The sequence below is a fragment of the Stegodyphus dumicola genome, chromosome 8 (assembly GCF_044657685.1).
Source record: "Stegodyphus dumicola isolate Sdum_Otavi_A_Nest chromosome 8, ASM4465768v1".
In the NCBI taxonomy this organism is placed as follows: Eukaryota; Metazoa; Arthropoda; class Arachnida; order Araneae; family Eresidae; genus Stegodyphus; species Stegodyphus dumicola.
The window spans coordinates 84,464,346-84,489,127 of NC_140775.1; the positions used below are offsets into that span (position 1 = coordinate 84,464,346).

The 24,782-nt window shown below is 32.4% G+C and overlaps 1 protein-coding gene across 3 annotated transcripts in view; it reads right to left on the reverse strand.

The window, feature by feature from the left end:
• Positions 1-2,729: 2,729 nt before the first annotated feature.
• LOC118204507 (uncharacterized) overlaps positions 2,730-24,782 on the reverse strand; it is a 38,047-nt gene continuing 15,994 nt past the window's right edge. The window contains exons 3-4 of one of the 3 annotated variants that reach the window (XM_085822951.1): positions 10,828-11,104; positions 2,730-3,366 (exon numbers count right to left, since the gene is read on the reverse strand). In XM_085822951.1, the coding sequence (XP_085679077.1) occupies positions 2,884-3,366; positions 10,828-10,839 (495 nt within the window). In that variant the 5' untranslated portion in view covers positions 10,840-11,104 and the 3' untranslated portion in view covers positions 2,730-2,883. Of the gene's footprint in view, positions 3,367-10,827; positions 11,120-24,782 lie in introns of all 3 variants that reach the window. The other 2 variants (XM_085822952.1, XM_085822953.1) reach the window with 2 other exon arrangements.

Below are 24,782 nucleotides of genomic sequence, written 5' to 3' on the forward strand. Positions count from 1 at the left end.
GATGGTCCTATTTGATGGTACATATTTGAAAGAGAGGTTGGCTTAATAAGTGTTATTGTAATTATCAGTTTGGATGTTTATTTATGTCCTTCCATAAATAAGATCGTTTTTAGAGGAGTTCCTCTACTCAGATCTGTGCCATTTTACCTCGAATTTTATAGACTAAAATTTTAAAAAATTGAAAGTGCATGGTAATGTAATGTCGAGTCAACATTCGCTGCAAAAATACCGTATGTATTTCATTATTCCTGGCCTCTGGTGCAAATCTTGTAATTCTTCAAAATCGGAAATTTACAAACCGATAATATTAACGATAATTTTAAAATGCAAATACTTAGAATTTTAAATCCTTGATTAATGTGATATTAAAATTGTCTAAAAAAGAGAAAAGAAAAAATCTGAAAGCTTTCAGATTTTATATTACGCCCGACGTTTTCTTCATTTATATACACATACACGTTTTGATAGCATTTGAGCTAATATCCCTTTTGGCTGAAACTATTTAAAACAGCATATCTTTGAGAATTTCCGATAGACAGTCTTGCGCGCTGGAGATGAAAATGTTTTTTTTTCCGTACAGTGTTGCCACTGCTCGCCTTGAAATCGCTGAGTTTGTTAATCAAAAATTTATTAAGTTTTCCAAAATATGAAATAGACAATAAAGGAAATCCGCAGTTACAAATTCGGGCTTTCAGGTGCCCATATTCGGGTGGATGACTAAATTATTCAAAATTTCATGCATCTAGGTACCGTTGTTTTTTTCACAAGGCGAGAAACATACATACATTCATGCACTCTTCATTATTCAATTTATTTAAATATAATAGAGGGTGGCAAGAATTTAAAAGTAAAACGGACATTTATAGTGAACCGACGCAAAATTCCGTTTCGAGAATTAATAACCCTTCTGAGGTAACGTCCATCTGAACTAATAATATCATTCGATGATTTCTGAACATTCGTTGAGTGGTATTGTCTTTTTATATAAAGGAGACCTGCCATTGTTTTCGTCATTATTTAAATATACTTTCTTATAAATTTTTGTTTCTGAATGTCTCATAGGATATTACTGAATTTTTTAAATTACGTGCATTTATAGTAATGTTCATTTTTGTTGGCTTAGTTTTTTTCTTACAAAGTAGGGTTACTGAAAATAGCATAGCTGCTTTTTAAAATATAAATGAACAGTAACGTGTCTTTTAAATCAAAAGCTCCAAAGGATATATCTTAAAAAAAAGTATTTCGAATGCCAAGAGAAGCGGAAAATCCTGGCATTTTGCATCAAGTAAGCAGCTGAAATGCGAACGCAAAGAAAAGTTAACTTCTGCTAACATACGGACGATAAAGATGGGAAAAGTCTTATCACTTATAGATAACAGTATTGCATAGAGTAAAATAATGTTCTACCCTTCTGGGACAGCAAACATTCATGTGATTCCTGTTATTATGAAATCCTTAATACTGCTTGGCGTAGAAAAGTCTCTGGCATGCAAGGAAAATATTGAGAAAATATTATGCAAAACTGCCTCGTAAACAGTAATAATAGTAATATAAATGATTTACTTGTTCACTAGTTAAAATGGCACGAAACTTGAACGCACTGCATCTCTAAAGTTCGGTTTTACCGAATTATCGGACTTTCTCTGTAAAAGAAGAAACAATCGGAATATAGTATATTAACCTAAAGGTTTCAAATGTATCAAGTAATTACTAAATATATTTAAAATGAGACAAACGTTACTCTCCTTCCCCGTCAGTTCTACATTTAAATTTACAAATTCTTTTCCCTACAGTTAGAATGTAATTTAATTTGAAAATTGCTAATATTCAGAACGTAAGAAGAAAACCTTCAGAAAATAAGCTGCTTGCAAGTAGTTTATAATTAGTCATATTTAAAGCTGCAAGAATCTTGCAACCGTCATGAAATATTTAGAGAAACTGGAAATGTAGAAAGCAAAAGATGCTGAAGAACAGTCCTGTATCCAAAAAATAAACTCCTTCGACAATAGGCAATGTTTTGTTATTGTATCAGTTTAAGTACGTTTTATTAAAAAGTATACTTGGATAATATATCTTAAATAATATTATTTCAGACGCATATTTGAACAATACTATTTCAGGTGTTATTACTTTACCTCTCCTATATCCTACTGCTGATCGAAACAAGTTGTTTCACATTCGTGAGCCAAGATATAATGCAATCAGGGAAATTATTTTTTCTTGAAATGAAATGTTTTATTAAACTCATGACTAATGAGTCATATTTTGGCTTGTTCAGGATTGCAAGAAAGAAATGATAACAAAAATGATCAGTAATATAAATTAGGAATCCAAAAGGAAGCTCAAGATTATAATATTAAATGATGCTTCAGAGAGTTTATATTTATTTATTCAAGTCAGATGAAATATGGGTATTATTTTACTAGTTTATGAGATAATGTTTTGTTTTTAATTAATTTTGATTACACAGCATTTTTTCCTTAATCCAGGCATTGAATTATTATTATTTATTATAATTAAATAACAGGAAATGTATTGGCATGATCTATGACTTACCACCTATTTCTAGTACAGGATTGCTTAGTAACTACTTTTCGTACTGCCCATCACTATTTTACATTTCATTCTCTGTAAGTTATTTCATTAAAGTGCAATAATGCGCCATATTTTAAACGGATTTTCCTGATAGTAAGGTGTATGGTTTATAAAAATAATAAGTCCAATTTTAAAACATGCTTTTTATTTTAAATGAAATTTCCAGCATTAAAAAGGGAAAATCAAGCATTGTCATATTCGTATGGTGCAAAGGCACAGAGAATATCGGAGGGTCTTGCAAACTATTGTCAATAGTTTAACTTTGGTATATTAACGATTGCTAACTGTTTAACCATAGTGGTACCCTCCTCGGCTGCCTTGATTATTTGCACGGTGTCCATCTTGTTGTCCACCACGGTGTCCATCTTGTTGTCCACTACGGTGTCCATCTTGTTGTCCACCACGGTGTCCTTCTTGTTGTCCACCGCGTTGTCCTCCGTGCTCATTCCCATTCGTTCCATAGTGTTCACTACTGTGTCCTCCTCGTTCGCTGCCGCGTTCCTTAGATCCGCTGTGCTGTCCACTGCGCTCTCCTCCGCTGCTGCCGCCATATCCCCCATGTCCACTTTGTTGCCTACCACTCTGTCCTCGTTTTTCACTTCCATGTCCACCCTGCCCACTGTTTCCGCTACTTCCACTACCGTATCCGCCTTGTCCTTCACTCCGACGAGCTCCTCCAGACTGTGCAGCTCGCCTGATAGATTCAGCGACTTCGCGGACAATTCCACCACTGGCTAAGGCTAGCATAACTGAGAGAAAAAGAGCTAAAACCTAAATTTAAAAAAGAAAGAAAAGAAGATATAAACAATTTTTACTCTTAAGTTTGAAATCATTATATATCGGAAAGAAACTAATAATGGAATGAAAAAGGATTTTATGAATAACACAAAAAAATTTCTATAAATAAAGAGAAACTGCATAAATTTAAAACAGATCTTCCTTAATTCGATAATCAGTTAATGCCTTTCATTTTTTAAGCGTCTTGACGAAGAGAAATATCCTGTTTCTCCCTGAGCTATTTTCATGATCTGTTTACATCTGTTTTTACCGAAATTTTGGTTGATATCAGATTTTTCAAACGTTTCATACTTTTTGAAGCTCGCTAAATCATTGCTTTTGATAACTTATAAGGTATTTCTCCCATCTTCTTGGCGTGCCTTCGTGGTGTAGTGGTTCTGCATGCTAGGCCGGTATTCCAGAGGTCAGTGATTCGATTCCCGGCGAAGGCGTTTGTTAGTTTTCATCTTGCCTGATTCGAAGAATGCCTAATGTCTCTACAGTGACGCCCGAATTAAAAGGGTGGTGGATGATGATTTCTCCCCACCCAGGATTTGGCGATTGGGTCTCCTAAAACTCCCAGTCGCCCTTTAAAAGGGAGAGTATATAAGGTATTTCTCCCGCCTTCCTAGCGTGCCTTCGTGGTGTAGTGGTTCTGCACGCTTGCCGGTATTCCAGAGCTCCGTGGTTCGATTCCCGGCGAAAGTGTTGCTAATTTTTCAGAACATCAACTTTGGAGACAATACCAAGATGCAAGCTTACGCCGACGATATTATACTCATAATAGATGGAGGCAATAGGACAACAATAGAGCGTAAAGCAGACGCAGCACTCAAATTGCTTACAAAATGAAGTCAAGACAACAAACTGTGTTTCAGTATTAAAAAGACACAAATGATAGTCTTTCCAAAAGGTTCAAAAATAGACGCGAATCCACCACGCATAAGGTGGGAAGGGCATCCACTGCGACTCCAAGATACCATTAAACACCTCGGATTCACGCTTGATAAGAAGCTCACGTGAGTATCACATCTTACGGAAGTCCGAGATAAGACGCATCGAATCATCAATAAACTACACAGGATAATCACAGACAAGTGGAGCCAAAAGGGGCGCCTGTAAAAAAATCTATACCTTAATGCAATTGAACGCATGATCCTCTACGGCTGCCCAGTTTGGATGAATAGCACAGCAAGAATATGTCAAAAACTACATCAAATACAGCAAGTAAATCACCAGTGCGTATAGCACTACATCAACCGCAGCACTTTAGGTTTTAGCTGGCACGCTCCCACTCGACCTAAAAGCAGAATTAGAAAGATCAATCTATCGACTTTTACACTAAAAAGAGGACCTTCACACTAAAGAAGATTTAAATCTATCCTATGTCAGCATAGAAAGCTTGCAAGATCCCCCTGACTTACATCCAGGAGATCTACCCATCCTTACCTGGTGCAAATCGCCACCCTCAGGACAGCAAAGAGAGATTTTCTCTGACGGTTCAAAAATTTCAGGACGAGTAGGTCCTTCTCAATACCTTCTCTCAAGAGACTCAAATGCAACCGACTCTTCCTCCAAGCCTGTAACACCCACGGGAAATTACCAGCGTATTACAGACGACTCCTCAGAGGGGACGTCAACTGTTCTTGCGGTTTTCGTGGGGAAGACGCGGACGCACTTCATTACCTGCTCTCCTGCCCTCTGACAAAGCACCTTCGACAGCAGTTATTTCCTTCCGACTACATCACATATCCTGTGAATAGACTGGTCAAGGACTATTACTGCAACAAGGGCATTTTAGAGATAATGAAGCAAGTGAATGAAAATAATTATATCCAAGAAACTACAGATTAATGTGAAATGTAGAAAGGCGGCCTAACCGTCAGATTGCTAGCAATGACTAGGATGACTTCCTAACCCTGTAGTGCCATTAACTTAGTTTGGCGGAACAGGTTAAGTAAAGTGACCATATATATATATATATTTTTATATATCTCCGGCTTTTTCAATTAAATTAATGTCTCTACAGTAGTGCTCGAACTATAAGGGTGTTGGATGATGATTCTCCTCACCCAGGATTTGGCGATTGGGTTCCCTAAAAACTCCAATCGCCCTTTAAAAGAGGCAGTATATAAGGTATTTCTACCACCTTCTTGGCGTGCCTTCGTGGTGTAGTAGTTTTCACACTGGGCCGGTATTCCAGAGGTCCATGGTTCGATTCTCCGAGAAGGCGGTTGCTAATTTTTCAATTCTCCTGCTTCCAAAAAATACCTGATGTCTCTACAAGCTGACTGCTTTTATAACGTTTAAAATTAACAATTTTGCTTCTTTTTGTGTTTAAAATATGAAAGATTACTTAATAGTTTTCTTAAATGCAATGTCACAGTGCTGCCAGCCTTTAACTGAAGGTGCTTTTGTTATGAAGGAAATGAATCTCAGTTTTGGCTGCAACTTGAAAATTTCGCATATTCATCTTTATTTGTTAATATGCAATCAGTAATAATTGTCACTTTCTTATTTGGTATTCTCTGTAGTTTCGAAGATTAAATCAACTATCTTCTTTATTTCAGAATTCATAAGTAATGCAAAATCATATGCCATAATGTAATATATGGAAAAATGGAAAAACATATGGAAAATGTTCGAGAAACTTTTACACCAAGTGATAGGAAACGAAACTTTCATTACTTATTGACGGAAAAAGGAGAAACAAGCAACTAAGAATAAAAATCCGATTTTTTAAAGCCTAGTGATAACTTGGATTAGAATTCGGAATATTAACTAAAACAAAATGACTTTTTTTAGTGTTAAAGAAAAATCTTCAGCAGCGAATATAATATGCTGAGGAAAAACTCAAATCAAGGTTTTAAATTTTATTCTTTTGATGAATTTTTTAACTCATTATTAATAATACGGGATCAGAAATCCCAGTCCTTTTTTACCGTTCTCAAATAGTTGAATATCTATCTGATTGAAAACCGACGTCAGAAAGTAAATTTTAAATGAAGGTATAAAGTTTAAAAAAAAAGTTAAGTTTTGCTATCAGAATAACAATATGAAAATGAGAGAAAGGTAGCACTGTACTATATATTCATTAAGTGTGACTAAAATATCAAGGAGCTCAAAGGATTGTGAAAGGAAGTTAAGTTCGAAAGTGAACTAAATTTCAGGAGGAACTGAAATCGTGACTAATAGATATTAGCCTATATGTTACTTTAGCATTACTTCTTTCGTATTTGTATACATTCACGTTTTTATAATGTAATATATGCAAAGCTGGAAATATTCTAAAAAACGAAAGAAACAATATCAAGAATGAACTGGATGAGGTTTCAAGTAACTCTTTTACAGATTTCCTTCAATAGCGGCAAAAAAGGGTCTACGAATACTAGAGGCACTGAAGACAGTAATTACTGCCTTATCTGTAGAGTGGAGACTCATATAACTGCTTTTCTTTAAACTGGAGAGTATGCATTATACATTTAGCAGAATCAATGAGTGATTTTGACTATTTCTTCAACTATTCTTTTTTATATGGTGTTACTGTAAAGTGTTAACTTGAACGGAAACCGAAAGTTAGTAATCCTACTCTGAGAACAAGTACTGTAGCTACTAGTTATTAGACGACGTTGATTATTCTTAATTTTAATGTCTTTTTTATCATAGTAAATGTTGTATCCTCTCCTAAATGTTTGGTTTGGGTATTCGGTGAAAAACATACATACACTATATAAACTTTTTTTTACAAGAAAAAAATATTTATTAACCTTTATGGTTAATATTTTAGGATTAATTATACATATATTTCTGCCAATAAATCTTCAAACAAAACCTGAAATATTATTATAATTTAATTTTTTTCTGACTTACAACAATACACAACAAATATTATTTTAATGAACAACAAATATTATTATTTATACAACAAATATTATTATTTACAACAAATATTATTATTTTAATGAAATTTAAAATATTTGATAGTGATGTAATAATGTAATACTAAATAATGTAAATATAGCATGTGGTTAATAATGGGTAAAATGTAATTCTTAATGATAATTTTTAGAGGTATGGAACACTATTAAAAAATGTCAGGGTTGATCATGCTTCGAACCATTAAGAGCCGCTTCATAGAAATCAGAGTTATTCCAGAGCCGAAAATACCTAATTATATGGTTTTAAAAGTAGTAAAATAACGACTGAATAGACAGAAATATTTCAAGAGAATAACAAGAATTTCTCATTTTTACATTTTTGTGCGAAGTAAGAAAAGTATTGATATTATGAAAAAATTCAAGGTAATATATTTCAAAGGAAATATCCAATTTTACATTCCACAATCCATTTCGATGATTTTTTTTGCTTGGCATCTATACGTAACAAACAAAGTTAAGAACTTTTTTTTTTTCAAAACTGATTGTAAAATAGATTCAAAAAGGATTTTTTCGATGACGTCTGTAGTTACGTTTGTATGTATGTATGTATGTATCTGACGTAACTCCAAAAAGATTAACAGTAAAGCATTGAATTTTCATATGGGATTGCTACACATCCCCGCAATAACATCGCTTTTTGTGCACCTCCCTTTTTTATTACAATCTGCAATATCAAACGTATATAAATATATATAATTACATAACAATTATTTTGAAAACCAAATATAAACATGCCTAGTATTTTCGCGCATTAAGCTGCAGAAAAAATTATCATTAAAGACATATGCGAAATGTTTTAAATGACGGAAATATTTATGTTTTGGCAATGTCAAATTCTAAAAAAATTCATTTTCGACAAATAACGAAATCTTTTAGTGCGGTTCCCCATTCCTATACATATACATCGGCAAGTTGTATATTCTTTGTGAAAAAATAAAATTAGATGAAGTGTTTGACTTCCGTGAAGCAAAAATTAACTGGGATATTTAATTTCAAAATTTGCAATATTTAAGGTCATTTTCCAGTTGTCTTTTAGGATAGTCATTCAAGTTAGAATAATTCGAGGAAATAAGTTTAAATGAAGTGCAGCAAAAAATATGTATAATTTAATAAGCCCGTACAAAAAGTGATGTGTTGTCCCCATCAGAGTTTTTTCATCAAGTTATCACAATGCTCAAATAAATTTTATGATTTTCTTTGTATTCAGGAAAGAACGCTTTTAAGATCTAAAAACTTGTTGTATACTATAATCAAACACACTTTTATAATTTTAAAATTTTGTCTCGTTGTGTTGAATTTAAGAGAAATAAACTAAAGTTCAAATAAAACAGAATGATCCTTATTATAATGTAGTTTTCTTTGGAGTTAAGAATAACACAATAATTTCAAAGACAGAACTAGTGATTTTTCTTTACTTTTTACCCATGCACACGCTAAAAATTTCAACGTTCTACGGCTAATCATTTTTGAGTTAAGCGAGATAAATGCAGAGATATGTACGTACGAGACGTCACGAAAAAAAATTCAATTTGAGTCCATTTTAAATCTGTTTTACAATCCGTAGAGTGCTTTATTCTGCGCGTACGTACAGGCATCATCCCCCCCCCCAAAAAAAAAATCAGCCAAATGATTTGGGAACGGTAAAAAGGAATATTTTCGTTGAAATCATGATGCCCGAAATTTTTGGCAATTACAATACTTCCTTTACTTCGTAAAAAGAAATAAAAGTAGTATCGCCTTAGCACAGAACTTTGGAAACAAAATTATTTGCGGCTCCTCAGTTGCTTTGATTATTAAAACATTGCACATTTATAATTATTTAAAATTACCACGCGCATAATAAAATCTAAGCAGAAAAATGATTGATTGATAAAAAAATTATTGTAACATGATTTCTGTCTCAAATTACATTCCAACATTCAGTTGAGTGTTTAAGATATGAGCCGCATTTAATTGACCAACCGTCGTTTGACCATGTCTGATAGATACAATCATAGATACCTTTAAAGTACAATCGGCTGAATAATTTTTGTTATCGCTCATGCTTATGCATTCAATGGATTTGAGCTCATTAGATTTTCATCTCATTTATTCATTAAGCCGTTTCAGATTCTTAAACACTTACCTATTTTTTACTTTTTTAAACACTCGATTTAAGGAAATGTGAAGATCCTTATATGAAGGAATTATCCACAAAAAAAAAAAAAAAAAAAAAAAAAAAAAAAAAAAAGAATCTTTGCAAATAAAAATTCGGCTTCTTTGTCCTTTCTAGGCCCACCAGTGGCCGAGCGGTAAAGACGCTGAACACTGGTAGTTCGGTCCGAGGTTCGAATCCCGCGAACGGGCTGGCTGCATGGGCGTTTTCGTGGTTTTCCACATGTGTAACGTGTATACGAGCCAGTTTCCCTTAGAAATTCCTCCACGAAGGCATCCCTCCCTTTAGGCTGATAGCCCTCGTGTGCTTTGCTATAATTGAATAATCCAATCCATCCAATCTTTGTCCTTTCTTCAATGCAACAGTTAAAATAATGAAAGGACTTCAGAAGCTCACTTATGCTTATATTAGTTTGGTGTCTTGAAACATAAAAGTACATTTTTTAAATGAAAAATATTTACAACAAGAAAATATTTATATCAGCTGCACATTATTGCAGTAAGAAATCGTACAACTTCAAGAGAAGAAAGTAAACATCTGCTTCGTTTCTTCGATGCCTGCTTATTTTTCTTTCGGTCTGTACTTGGACTACTATCGTTAACTTAATCGCTTTTCCATATATTTTATTATTTCTTTTAATTTTGATTTAATTATTCGAAGAGCAGAAGTAATTATTTTTAACAATAATACTTAATGCTTATTAAAAGATTAATTAATTTACTAATAACTATGATAGAAGAATAATTTTTATAACAATTTTAATAATTATTAAATATTATTACTTAATATTTATAATTAGAAAAATAATAGTTCATTGACGCAAATGTTCAATGACGCAAATTCAGTAGATAACTCATTTATAAATTTGTTCTTAAGATCACATCAGAAAATGATGCAAGTGTTTACTAAATAAATCTATTGCAATTATTCTGGAATTTTTAAGATACCTGAATTCAAAATTACACTGACTGTTATTTCGATATTTTGAGATATTATAAATTATCTTAAATATGTCATGTAACACAAATAACTGAAATGTTTCTATTTCTTGGAGTATTAATTGTTAAATCGCAAAATATTTCAAATGAAATTAAGACTTTAAATGTATGATTTAAAATTATTATAAATAACTTATTATTGATCAAATTTCATTAAATTGCCTTTTGAAAAATATGAATATTTCTGAATAAATTATTGTGTATTCGAAAAATATTTTAGACTAGAATCATATTTTATGGAGTAAAACCAACTCTAAAATTATCTAGGGCAAGACTATGTTCAGAGATGATGTCAACTGAAATTTGATTGAAGCAATAAAATAAGCGTAAACTTTACAAACCAAATAGTTAAAGATGTACTTACTAGAATCCTCATGTTGAAATTGTAGATGCTCCTTCAGCAAAAATTCGATTGTTGTCTTACAGCTTAGGGGAATATTTGGAGAAGAACTATGTGATACTCTTATATATAGTATGTTAGTTGCTTGGTTCCTTAGGTTGTTTTTATGAATGACGTCAAAGCAATCCAAAGGTCATTAAATGCCACTGGTTCAAGGTTGGCCATCTTTTGGCCCAAAGGGCCCACTTAAAAATTCTGCGGGCAGCTCTCAAGATACATGTTTTCGATTGCTCGGAAAAAACTGGAAAAGTAAAACCTTGAGAAAAGATGATAATTTGAGATATTAAAAATTTTTGAATAAATGCATTACCTTACTTTTCATATAAATGAAAAGAAAAGAAAGAGATAGAAAAAAAGTAGAAGTAAATTGTAAAATTAGGTATATGAATTTTACACAGCTACTGATGAAATATAGTTACGTTTGTCAGCAATTTATTTTTTTAGGCCAAGAGCCGGTCTAAAACTGTTCTGCTTACACAAATAATGAGGTTCAGCATATGGTACATTTGATGTTATCTGTGCATAGAATACCAGCAGTAAGATTTCCGTCTGTCAGAAAGGACTTAAATAATTTTTATGGTTCTTATCCCTGAAAATGACTGTTTGCGACACAATTTGCAGCCAAAGTGTGAAACAGATAAAAGGATGTCTCCTGAGAAATTTGGCGAACAATGTAAGAGAATATATTTCTTATACAATATTCACAAATTTTGCTGTATAAAAGCTCTGCTCATAGCAGTGTCACTCTGGATCATAATTAGTTCCATTTGCAGCGTAAAAAGGGCATCAGTGACATCGATTTCGAATGGACCAGAAAACATTATACGAGTATTTTACCATCACAGATTTAAAAAAAAAAAAAAAAAACTCGTTTTTTTTTTTCCTCCCCCTTTGGAAAAATTACCACTGCTTTTATATCAATAAAATCAGTATACTTCAGTAACTCAGGAGGCCTTATTGATAAGATAGTGAAGGGGACAGTTGAATTTTAAATCACTTTCTTTTCAAATTATTTTGCCTTCATGAATTCTTGGCCATGTTTAATATTGCTACAATATTTCCTTTCTTACAAATTCATGCCTGCTAGAAAGATTATTTCAATTAACCCCGCCTATGCTTAAATGTATAAAGCTATAAATTTTGCATTTTCAATTTTCTTTAAAAAGAAAAAATAGTTAAAACAGTACATGTTAATTAAAAAGTAACACTTTACATAATTAAAATAGAGGATTTTGCATGTATATGCGGTTGGAAAACGTCTAATTCTTTTTGCTAATCGCTTAAGAACCTCTGTAAAATAATTTTTCGTAGTTCTAGGCGTTTTGATTATCTGCGGAGATAGCTGCTTTAGAGAAGATAAATGTTAACGATGGCGATCACTTATTTGCGCCATGAATTTAGTATATTAGAAACTGCTGAAGTCTGCTTAAGAAGAATTCAGGAACAGAAGTGCGGTGTGAATTATTAGTACTGCTTATGAATAAAATTAGTAACAAATTAATTATACAAATACGTGATTAATACTGTGATTAGATAAATAAAAAAATATCATTATATAAATCATAATAGATTTAAAATTAGTACTATTTGAAATTTAAAATATGTGTTTTTAAAAATGAAAAATGTAAAATTCAGTAGCTTAAAATCAGACGGGGGGGAATGAAAACAATAGAAATGCATAAAACACACACATACACGTTTCGAGAGCATTTGGGCTAACACATCCTTGGGGTAAAAATATTTAAAAACAGCATATTTTTAGAGTTTCGCGCCCTGAAGATAAAAATGCGTTGTTCCGTTGTGACTGTTCGTTTTGAAATCATTGAATTTTTTTATAAAAAAGTCGTTAAAGTTTTAAAAAGTATGAAACAGATAGCAAAACAAAATCGAAATCCAAAGTTCGGACTTCCATGTGCTCACGTTCGGGTGGAGGACTACGTTATTCAAAATTTGATAGATCTAGGTACCGCTGTTTTTTCATAACGCGAGAAACATACATACATTTACGCAGAATCTTTGTTATTTTATTTCTTTAAACATAATACAGGACGATAATATTTGGTGGCAACAAGTTGAAAAGTGAAACGCCGTTTTATAGTGGACGACTCAAAATACCAAAACAAAATGACTAGTGCTAGTCATGCTTCTAGTGACTTGACGCAAAATGCCACTTCGAAGCTAGTAGCCCTTCTGGGTTAATAAATAAACAAAAAATTATTGTATTAACATTTTTTTAATATTCAATGTAATTTTATTTTAAAATAAAGAAAACGGATGCTTTGTGCAGATCAAATATTAATAATAATAATCTGAAACCTTTCAGATTTTATATGACGCCCAAAGAGGCGAGACTTTTTTATAACGTTTTGTATGTTACCTTTATTTATCAAATATCATGTTCTTTGCACTTAAACCATAAAATTCAATGAAACAGCAATATCACAAAAGACTTAAAACAGCATAACTTTAGAATTTCCGATACACAGTCTTGCGCCCTGGATATAATTTTTTTTTTCCGTACAGTGTTGCCATTACTTGCTTTGAAATCGTTTTCTTAATCAAAAACTCATAAATGCTTTACAAAATCTGAAATAGATAATAAAACAAATCCCAAATTCCAAAATTGGGCTTCCAGATGCCCATTTTCAGGTGGAGACATACGTTATTCAAAATTTGATGGCTCTGGGTGTTTTATCACAATGCGAGAAACATACGTACATTTATGCAGATTCCTCCATTATTTATTTCCTTTAAATATAATACAGGGCTTGGTGGCAACAATTTAAAAAGCGAGTTAGTGATTATTTAGTGAAACAACGCAAGGGCAATTAATTTTTTAAAAATTCTTTTATTTATTGTATTAATTTTTTTGGGCTAAAACGAATTAAAAAAAAAAATCTGAAAGCTTTCAGATTTTACATTACGCCCAAAGGGGCATTTTTTTTTTATCATTTTGTGAGTTACCTTTATTTATTAAATATCACGCTATTGTATTTAAACCATAAAATTCAATTCAAAAGGAATATCGCAAAATAATTTTAAAATGAGCATATCTTTAGAATTTCCGATCCACAGTCTTGCTCTCTTGAGATAATTTTTTTTTTTTTTTCGTACAGTGTTGCTATTCCTCGTTTTGAAATCATTGAGATTGTTAATGAACAACTTCTTAATGTCTAACAAAATACTAATTCAGAAGTCAAACAACAAAAATCAACTTTATATTTACAAAATTTTCACTGGACTAGTTTCGATGCTTTTACCGAACTCAGCTTCGATCCTCAGATGCAAAACCGCAAATGAACAAGATAGGAAATAATGATTAGATAAGATAAGAAAGCCTGGACAAGAATAAGCAAGTGGCGCCATCTGTTGCTGAAATCAGAACTAAAACATAATTTCTTTAAAGGCCGAAAGCAAAGATGGATTGGAATTAGGATCGTTAACTAGAACAGAAAGATTTTTATGAATGTGAAATGCCTCTAGAAAATCCAGTTCTCCAATGGAAGATGTTTTTTGAATAATTTTGGCAGCAGAAAAATTGAAAGTCTGATTTTCGGACTAATAATTTTCGGACAACTGAAGGCTTCTGTGTTTCCTTTTTTCTAACATATGCCTCATGTTCCTTGACGCGAAATTTTAAGGCTCTCTTAGTTTGGCCAATGTAAATTAAACCACACTGGCAAGGAATCCTATAAATACCCCAGGAATTCCTATCCGGAATGGGGTCCTTGAGTACGGAACTCGGAATTTAATTGATGGGAGAATAAACAACCCGAAAGTTAAATTTCTGCAAAATATGTGCAACTTTATAGCTAATTGATGGAAAGAAGGGATTGACAACAGAATTTTTATAATCTCCTAAAACAAGAGTGTGCCTTTTAGTGTGTTGAGATGAGAATTTTTTAATTGCTTGATTAATAATGTTGGGTGAAAAGCCCCTGTCAATAGCTATTGCTTTTAAATAATTTAGTTCTTCATCAAGGGCTAGTTTGGAGGAGCAAACTTGAAGAGCACGGAAAACATAGGAATAAAATGAAGCTAACTTTTGTTTAGTCGGATGACATGATTTAAAGTGTGGTGGAAGGCAAACCAATGAAGGTTTACGGTAAACCGCAGTACTGAAGTTGGATGTGTTACGTGTGACCAGAATGTCGAGAAACGGAAGAGAATTGCATGTCTCAAGTTCAAAAGTGAACTGAATAGCAGGATCAATAGAATTCATTGTTGTAAGAACTTTATTTGAATCATCTTTATTACCTTCAAACAGAGTAAAAGTATCGTCTACGTAGCGGAAAGTTTCAAACAATTTTGATTCATAATAATACATGTAGATATCAGCCAGGATGGGACTGAGGGGGCTACCCATGGCTATTCCCTCAGTTTGCTTGAAATATTTATTTTGGAAAACAAAATGTGTTTGTTTCAAACAGAGTTGAGTGAGAGAAATTAGCTCATCAATTTCGATGCAAGAGAAATGAAATTCGCGAAGTCTGGTTTCTAGACATCTTAATGCACCCTCCACTGGGACATTGGGGAATAATTATTTTACATCAAAAGAAACTATGAGTAAATTACTAGGAGAAATGTTTTTAACCTTTTTCACAAACTATATTGAATTTTTTATGGTGTAAATGTTGTTGTCTAATAGAGTTGAAAATCTAGAAACTAAATATTTAGCTAATGGATACGAGGCAGTACCTAAATTTGATACAATAGGGCGGAAAGGAATACCATTTTTATGAATTTTGGGAAGAGCATATAATCTGGCACAATTCGCAACAGATGAGATAAGCGAATGTTTTAAGTTGTTTGAAATGATTTGCGTAGATTTGATCGCAGTTTTTATTTTTGACAAGTCCGAAGGTGAAGGATCTTTAGGGATCGGATTATATGGTCCTTCGTTTAAGAGTTTAGTGACACCATCGATGTAAGTGTTCTTATCCATGACGACTATCTGGCCACCTTTTTCGGCCTTTGAAATGATAATATCCGGGTTAGAATGAATTTCGCGCATTGTAGCTCTTTCTCTCGCAGTTAGATTTGATTTCAAAGGTTTATTATTGAATTTCACATTATGAGCGATAAGATGCCTAATCATTTTTTCTGTGAATCTGACACTTTACTAAACTTCAAAGCTTTTTCGATAGGAGCCAAAATCTTTGGAATCGAGGGTTTACTGGTTTGTGAGAAGTTAAAATTATATTTTAGAATTCTCTCTTGTTTTTCTGAAAGACTAACATTAGAAATCTTAATTATTGGCTTGATGTTTACAATGGGAAGATTTTTTGAACTACTTGAACTGGAAGACTGTAAAATAAATTTTTCGAATTTAACTGCAAGGGTGTTTTTATGACGGTTAACTGCATTCTCCGTTCTAGACCAAGACTTTTGTTCAAGGGCAGTGAATTTTGGATATGATTTAGCGAGTTCCAAATGAAGCCTTATAGAGTTCATGTTCAATTTTGGACAGTTGTTGACGTTTATCCCTTATGACGGACCGAAGTAAGACAAGGTTGCATTTTAATAGAATTCTTGAAACGCGACTCGAAGGTTTTTGATTAGATTTGATTTGAATGAAATTGGGGATCAAATTTTTACATTTACATTTAAGTAAAAAGTCAAGATGATTCAGGAATTTTTGCCATTTCAAGCGTAATTTAGTGAAACGATTAACGGATGAAGGCATGATAAACAATGCAGAAAATCAAACTAAATTAGCTAAGCAATAATAAAGCACACACCAAACAGCAGAAAAATCCCTCGCTGAAATGATTAGGAAACAAAACGTTTGTAAGCAAAATGCATGAAATCAGACAAGCAAAGCACAATATCCAAATATACAAAACATAAACATAACTTGAAAATTGCAAAAAAGTACTTACCGAAACTCATGCAATCACAAAATGGCGGCCACACCACGTGCAAAAAAGAAAGCAAAAAATAAGTCTGTTTGGGGCTTCTATAATTAAGACACAATTGTTGTTTGACTTCTGAATTAGAATTTATTCGGCGTGTTATTGTGTCTAACAAAATGTTAAATAAATAATAAATCAAATTCCAAATTAGAGCTTCCAGATGCCCATATTCGGTGGAGGATTACGTTGTTCAAAATTTGATGGCTCTAGGTACCGTTGTTTTATCCCAATTCGAGAAACATACATACATTTATGCAGATTCTTCATTATTTAATTTCTTTAAATATAATAGAGGGATGTAATATTTGGATGAAACAGTTTGAAAAGTGAATCAAAGCAAAATACCAAAACAAAATTAATAGCTCTTCTGAGCTAACGCCCTTTGAGCTACTACTAGGACTAATAATAACAACAACGACAATAATAATAGTAATAATAATAATTCAATAAAAGTTTACATTGTGGAATTTTGTATAAGCAATTCCAAAAGTAACTCACTTCTCTTTGAACTATTCATCCACTTAAGTGTGCCAGCCTCTGTAGCTACAGCGAAGAAAATCTAACAAAATTTTATATCATGTATCTAAAAGTCACAATTTTTACATACTGATTTGCAATGCCATTTCAAAGTTGTTTTGTCACATACAATTGGCTGCTTATATAGGAAATGAAAAAGTTAGTATAATACAGGAACGTGATAAATGATTGAAAGCGAGACACTTCCTAATGCAAACTAGTATACTTGAAACATTACACACCCTGACCTGACTGTACTCGTATATTTTATTGCATTTAAAAACAACCCTAAATTTTAATGATTACGTTTCCAGTTAAAGTACGTTGATAACTACAAAAACAACGAGAAACATAATGCTTGTATTACGTACTACATATAATATTTTTGTAGGATATCGATATCAGATATTTTGATGGTCCATATACTACATATTTAATAGATCTCTTCGGGTTAGAGAGTTGTCTCCTTAAAAAGTGCTATTGTAATTATCAATTCCAATGCTTATTTATGTTCTCAAAAATATAATCATTTTCAGAAGAGGTCACCTACGGAAGAGGTTTTCTGCACTTCTGTGAAATAAAATTTTCTATATAAATTTAAGTAATTACAGGCTGAGATATGAGAATAAAACGCAAACAAATAATCCTACAAAAATCATTTTAGCGAGCTTACAGTTTGCAAAACAATATGTGTCGACTAATATTAAAACGGCTTTGTAATACACGTTCCAAATAAGGTTAGAAACAAACTTATAACAAAATTCGAAAGAAAAAGGGCAGATGTAGCTTTAATATTTTATCAAAAATGAAAAAATCAGAATTTTGATTCAAAGCGTTATTTTAAATGAGCACCCACGGAAGTATCGTTTTATTTTTGTGTGAATATGAACTTCCATCGAAAAGAAAATACCTAACGAGAAATATTTTACTACAGTATTGTAGATACAACAACGAGAGAAATGTTTTATTGTATGCAAGGTAATTCTACTACTGTTCATGAAATTTCAGTGTAATGCAACTACAAATAAGACAGACAATAACATCTGAATATAGAAACTAATCACTATAGCAAGGAAGCACAGAGGATACACTTTCTTTCAGTTTATGATTTTCATGTGAAGTCGCCAAGTGCGTAACTCCAACATTGTTAAATTGAATCGTGGTACACTAAAAGAACTTTAGAAAAATAGGATAATAATACATTTTGACTACTCTTTTTCAAAAAGGGAGAAAAGGCTGAGTATGTAAATCTGTGTAAATTTCGAGATGCTAGATTATATATTTTCTGATGTATACATGTTTAAATATATCGGCTGCGTAATAATTGAACAAACTGAATCAATTTGGGAAAAGTCCTGAAAACTAGAAAAGCTAGAAATAGGAAAAAAAGTTAGAAATTAGTAATCAGCTTCATTTCGAAGATTATTTTCTAATCAGTAAAAAAATAGGCTGATGAAATGTATGGTAAAAAATCAAATGTGAGGATTATTACGATCATTAAACAAGGAAATGAGCTATAATTTAGTAAAATATCACCTCACTAGTAAACGAACGAACTAGCATTTCATCAAATTTAAGTAATCTGAATAATATATGTAATACAGATATCATTAATAAAGTCACGGTTTAATTTTGAATTAAATCAGTCGTTTAGAATGAAATGAAGAATAAATTTAAACTAAATTCAGAATTTTTTTCATTTTATCCCAAGCAAACAGTAAAACCAAATAAAGTGGTGTAAAAATTACATAGACTCTGAAAAGAATATATATACCTTAAGTTATTCTACGTACGCAAATAGGAACAAATGAGTGAATTTTAATTTGAAAATAATTTATTTGAATAGTAAGAAAAATATTATAACATCATTACCATAATTCTAGAGCATTTTATTTGTAATTTAAAGGAATGAATTAATTTCTGAAATACATTAGAAGATAGTGTATAAGAACTAAGATTAAATTTTTATTTGGAATACTTATGCACTTTCGTTATATGCTGTTAGATGTTTTAAAAATTATGCGAATATATTGAAAGATAATAAATTTCCTGGATTTACGCTTTCTTTTTCTTTTTTCAATTGTATCTGCCTCATAGCTTTTTGTTATCGAAGGACTATCATCTATTATTTTTCCTTGGAGAGAAGACGATCCTGAATCAAGAAAATCCATTAGGTTCTTTATTTTCTATATGATAACGTCCTTAGAGTTCGAAAAACGATATACAAAAACATTTGCCTTCAGGCTGGGTCATGTTAAAAAATGATAACGTGGTACACGCGCGCAACGCAAAAATTTCAGAACAATAAGGAGGGTTTAGAATAAAGACAAGTTTTGAACGAATCCGAAGAGGTCCCTACTTGGAGTTTTGGAATAACTGAAACATTGTCAGGAGTTATTACAATGATAACTCTTAAGATGACAATCTAATCGTCAGTTGACAGGACAGACTTTTGCTTTTCTGGAGGAGGGCAGAAGAGATACCATATGAAAATTAAAACTTTAATAGCTTGTTTTCCCTTTGAGGTTAACCGTGTTAGCCATATAAAAACGTGTACTTTGTTATTCTAAGGAATTAAAAGGCATTCTTTCCATATGTCCTTGTGATATCGCAAACAGCACATTCACTTAGCAGAGGTTTAAAGGTTACATATAGGGTTTTGAATCGGATTTTCGATGAGATGTAATGTTTCAGGATTTCTAATCACAAATAAACAAACGACTCTGAAAAGCTTACAGTGGTGAAGTCACGTTGCGCCGCTAACTGAAGGTTACATGAAAATTCATTAACCTGAAGCAAAACAGTCAGTTAAACACAATAAATTATATTGCAAGAAACGTTCAATTAGAAAAGACAACCAAAGCAAAGTACTCCAGCGTTTTATTTTCCCTAGATCTAAGACAATTAATCACATTTTTGTTTATCTATCAACACTGAACTGAGTACAGAGTTATCCATTTTTAAAAATTGCTTTCGCAATATTAATTTATTTACATCTCTAAAATTTCCTCTCTGTAGCATGCCGGTTGACTGAAGCTGCATTCATTCATTCCTTTTAAAGATACTAGTGCAGAGAACTCAACTGTAACTTTTCTTATTCATGTATTTAATCTGAATGTGATATTCAAACGCCATTTGCCGAAAGCAATGACACAATAATGGACGAAAAATGCCTTCTTATTTCCGCTCCAGGTGTGGTGTATTTAATTATGGGAAAACACACTAGGGCTATTTGCCTAAAGGGAAGGGATGCCTTCGTGGAGGACTTTCTAAGGGAAACTGGCTCGTATACACGTTACGCATGGGGAAAACCACGAAAACGCCCGTTCGTGGGATTCGAACCTCGGACCGAACTACCAGTGTTCAGCGACTTTACCGCTCGGCCGCCGGTGGGCTCATATATTTTCGTTCCAGAAATGTGATAGTTTTATGCCATAGTTATCAAGCGAAAAATCCAAAATAAACAGATCAAAATAACTACCCGTTATAGGAGTTAAAATGCTTGCTTTCTTTAGGAGCCTTTTAATAGTCCATTATTTGTAAACTTTGGTTTGTAATTTTATCAGCATTTTCAATTACCAGTAACACGATAAAATTGCCAGTTAAAACCGATTTGCCGGTAATATTTCTTTCCAGCAATTTATGTAAAATGAAAAAGCAAATTATATATATATATATTAAAAGAACAGAAGTTTTAATTAAACTGGAAGAGACATGAAAATAAACTCTATTCTGTAAATAAAATGCAAAATGATTTAATACAAACATAAAAAATTGCAAAACATTTTGCTGTATGTTGACGAATTATTTATTATAATATGTATACATAAGTTTTCAAAAAAAAAAAAAAAAAAAAAAAAAGACTGAGAAAAGTCTTCCCTTATATACGTACAGTGTTAAATATATTTCATTTACCAAAATGGGACAGATAAAATGCATAATTTGCCCAAAGCTTACACTTTAAATGAGATCTAATTTTGTACAAATCGGATCAGCCGTTGAAGAAGCTCTTTCGGATTCTACATTTCGTTGACAATAATTAGGAATTAATAATAGGCTATAGAACGGCTGTAGGAATGTATTTTCCTTTTTACTTCAAAAACTACGATTTCTTTTTGAAGACCTTGATTAAGTTTTAATTAATTTTTTTGCGGCTTTTCACAACATACTCAGTTTGTCTTTATTAACAATTGAAAACTTACTTAGGACACATGAGATGTAAAGAAACTGAGTAAAAAATATTTCGAAATCAATATCAAAGTTTATTTTTGATAGCTCAGTAGCATCTGTTTTATATATTCAACTAATTCTATGTGCTTTTTTTCGTAAGTATCGTTTTACTGATCTTATTAAAAATTCTGTAATCTTCGTCATTTCAGATTTTGAGATCAGAATCAAAAACATCAGAATTATCAGTTCGTCTGACTTTCATAAAATATAACAAAGCCTTCTTAATTACTGTGGCTTTTGGTTGTTATGTCATCATGCATGAATTCTTGTGTAATGTGGGGATATAAAAAATTGTAGCAAAATATTTCAACAGAAAGTGTTGTCAAGTTGTCAGTTTTAACGCTCATATTGTATTAAACAGCAAATCCAATTCATTGTCTGTGAACTTAAATGCTTAAAAATGTACGGAAAGTTTTTATTTGTGGCGGAACAAATATTTAGAAAGCACTGAAATTCTTCCAAAAGCTGGGATATACATGTTGAACAGCCAAAAATCTGGTGTTTTAACCTACTTAACGTGTCTTTCATGAAGCTTAGAACAGTGAGTACATAGTAGTATTTTACAGAACGCGATACGTCGTTAGTTTTCATACTACACAGCACGTTGCATGACATTTAAAATATTGTTGGTAACGCCATGATTTAGTGAATCTGATGATTATAGTAAGTTTGTAAACTCAGACGAATTTTCGTTAACCCTATTTTTGGTTTCTATAAACCTATGTGATTGTACATTGTCTTGCCAGAAGAAGTTTAACCCTTCAGAACAAATGTAATGCAGAAACTGGTGTAACTCATAAAAAAGGGGGCGATATATTATTCATCTGTCAAAAACATGCATAGATGTACTCTCGATTACATGCATTCCATGGTGCATTAAAAACAACCGGAAATGGAAAACGTTTTGGCGCCTCCCTTTCCTGAATACCTAAGGACCGCTTTGTGGTGACGTCTTTCTTGAATGCCTGAGTATTTTTTTGCGGTGTTCCCTTTCCTTGATGCTCTAGGCACGTTCTTATATTGCTTAATGGTTAATTCAGTCCTGCATGTATACATATAGGATCCATGGGTTCATGGAATTTTCTGCCAATACAGATTTTTCAATCTGCTCCAAAGAGCTAGAGACACAACTGATGAGTCTTTTGCTCTTATTAGTCTTCTTAGTCTTTAGTTCTTTGCTTATTTCACAATTCGTATTTTTATGTTAGAAAGCTAAGACAAATAGGGAAAAGAGACAATTCAATGCGACTCTTAATTCTACTAATTCGCTGACTAATTGATTTTAAGTACTACGCTTCCGAGTCTCAGTAAATTAGTCGGAACGAAATTTGTCTCGGCTATCTAATTAATCGATCAGGTATGGAGTTTCAAAACACTTTTCCCTTGACAAGTCCTGTTATAAAACTCCAAACAAGGGAAATTAATCTTTGTAAATTTACTTTCTTATTTTTTAATTTTTACATTCAGATGAATGTCTTAGTATACTTAGTATCAGATACAGTTCATTTAATTAAGTTGCCAAAGACTCTATTAACACTTGCGCTGTAACTACCACAAAAATTCAAACTAGAATAACTACTCCAAGTACAAAAACTACCCCAAGAACTATTCTAGGATGATCCATAGCAGTTTCAGTTTCATAGCAGTTTCAGAAAGGGTTTTCAGTTGTAAATTTGTAGATTTTATTATGCTTGGATATCATCCAAAGTGTCTAAACTCTTGGTAGACTTTAAGTGAATAATCGTTAAGTCTACAGTAATAATTGAAATTGAGAAGGGTTTAAAAGACTCTTTATTAAAACTAAATAAGAACAGAAAGCTCCTTTTGTGCTTACAACTCAACCAGCCACTTGTGGCGCGATAACTTAAGAGTCACAGTAAGTCAAATGTAAAATCTGAATTCAAATAAACTATAAACCAAGGCTACACAATTATTTCAAAGTGAAGTTGGTTCAAAACTTAACCAGCGTGGAATGTAACTATCGACGGAAAGACAATAGACGGAAGGCTAAGGCGGAAGACAAAAACTTTTATAAGGTAGCAACCTAGTAAACTGGCCTCTAAAGACACAACATGTTCTATATTACAATCTAAAATCCTCATGTTAAATACGCGCGAACTAAATTTACCTTCTAGCGGGAAAACGGAAAGGAGAAGTGACAGCATAGATTCAAAATGTAAAATAAATGGTTAATTAGCATGAAGTTTCACACATAATAAAGGAGCTGACGGGTTGATTTATATTAAGGCTGTTTTAAATGTTCTCCTTACCTCTTCTTCTTTCTACGCTTTCAGGGTCATTAGTAACCGTCTTTGCATGAAACTGGTTTTGATGAGCGTATCTAGTTTAATAAGTTATATGCTAGCGTATCTAGTTTAATAAGTTATATGCTATCTTAAACACAAGATTTCTCATTCTCTGCAAAGAGGTTTAAACGTTAAGTCCGTTGCTTCAAACAGCAGACAATGAAATCGAAATGAAAGTATTTTAAGCAATTATGCTGATAATAAGAGTATTTTAGTGTTGATTTTCTGAATAATCTGACGTATTTTCGAGTAAAGACACGTTTTGATATTATTGTTGTTAACAATATATCTGGAAGATCATTTCTTGAAATGGCAAACGTTCTTATCTTCGGATCCTATCCAAGTCTTCTTCACTTTCCACAGTTTTTCTTTGTGTCTAAGAGAACTAATTGATACTGATTGAAAAACATTGAGTGATATTATAGAAAAAGTCACATAAAGGAAACCAAGACTAATGCCTCGAGCATATATTTATTTCTTAGCTAAGAACTTGTGTAGACTTCTAGAAATTTTATTAAAGTTCATTTATTCTGCAAAAAGCCATGGATTTCCTATTTTCAGCTAGTACCCTGGACCTAAAGAGGATGGCTTGAAGCTCTAAAACTTCCCATGACTTAAAAGACAACAAAGTTACTGAAGAATTCAAAGTCATAAAAGAAAAAGCCAAATTCATCGAAATAGCAAGCGGTATAAGTTCGCCCATATGCTTTCAGCAAAGTTCAACATCTTAGTTTGAAAATGTATTTAGAAAAACTGAACGATGAAAATGTCGCTATCGGATTATTTCTATTGAACAATAACCTTGTGTACACGCAAAACAGATGTCAGAGGTTATTGTTGATTCTGTGTAAATGCAATTCATTCTAGTTTAACAGGTCATGGGCATGAGTTTTGCAGAGAAGATGGATGAAAGGTTCAAGAATTATCATCCAGATACTTCAAATAACAACTT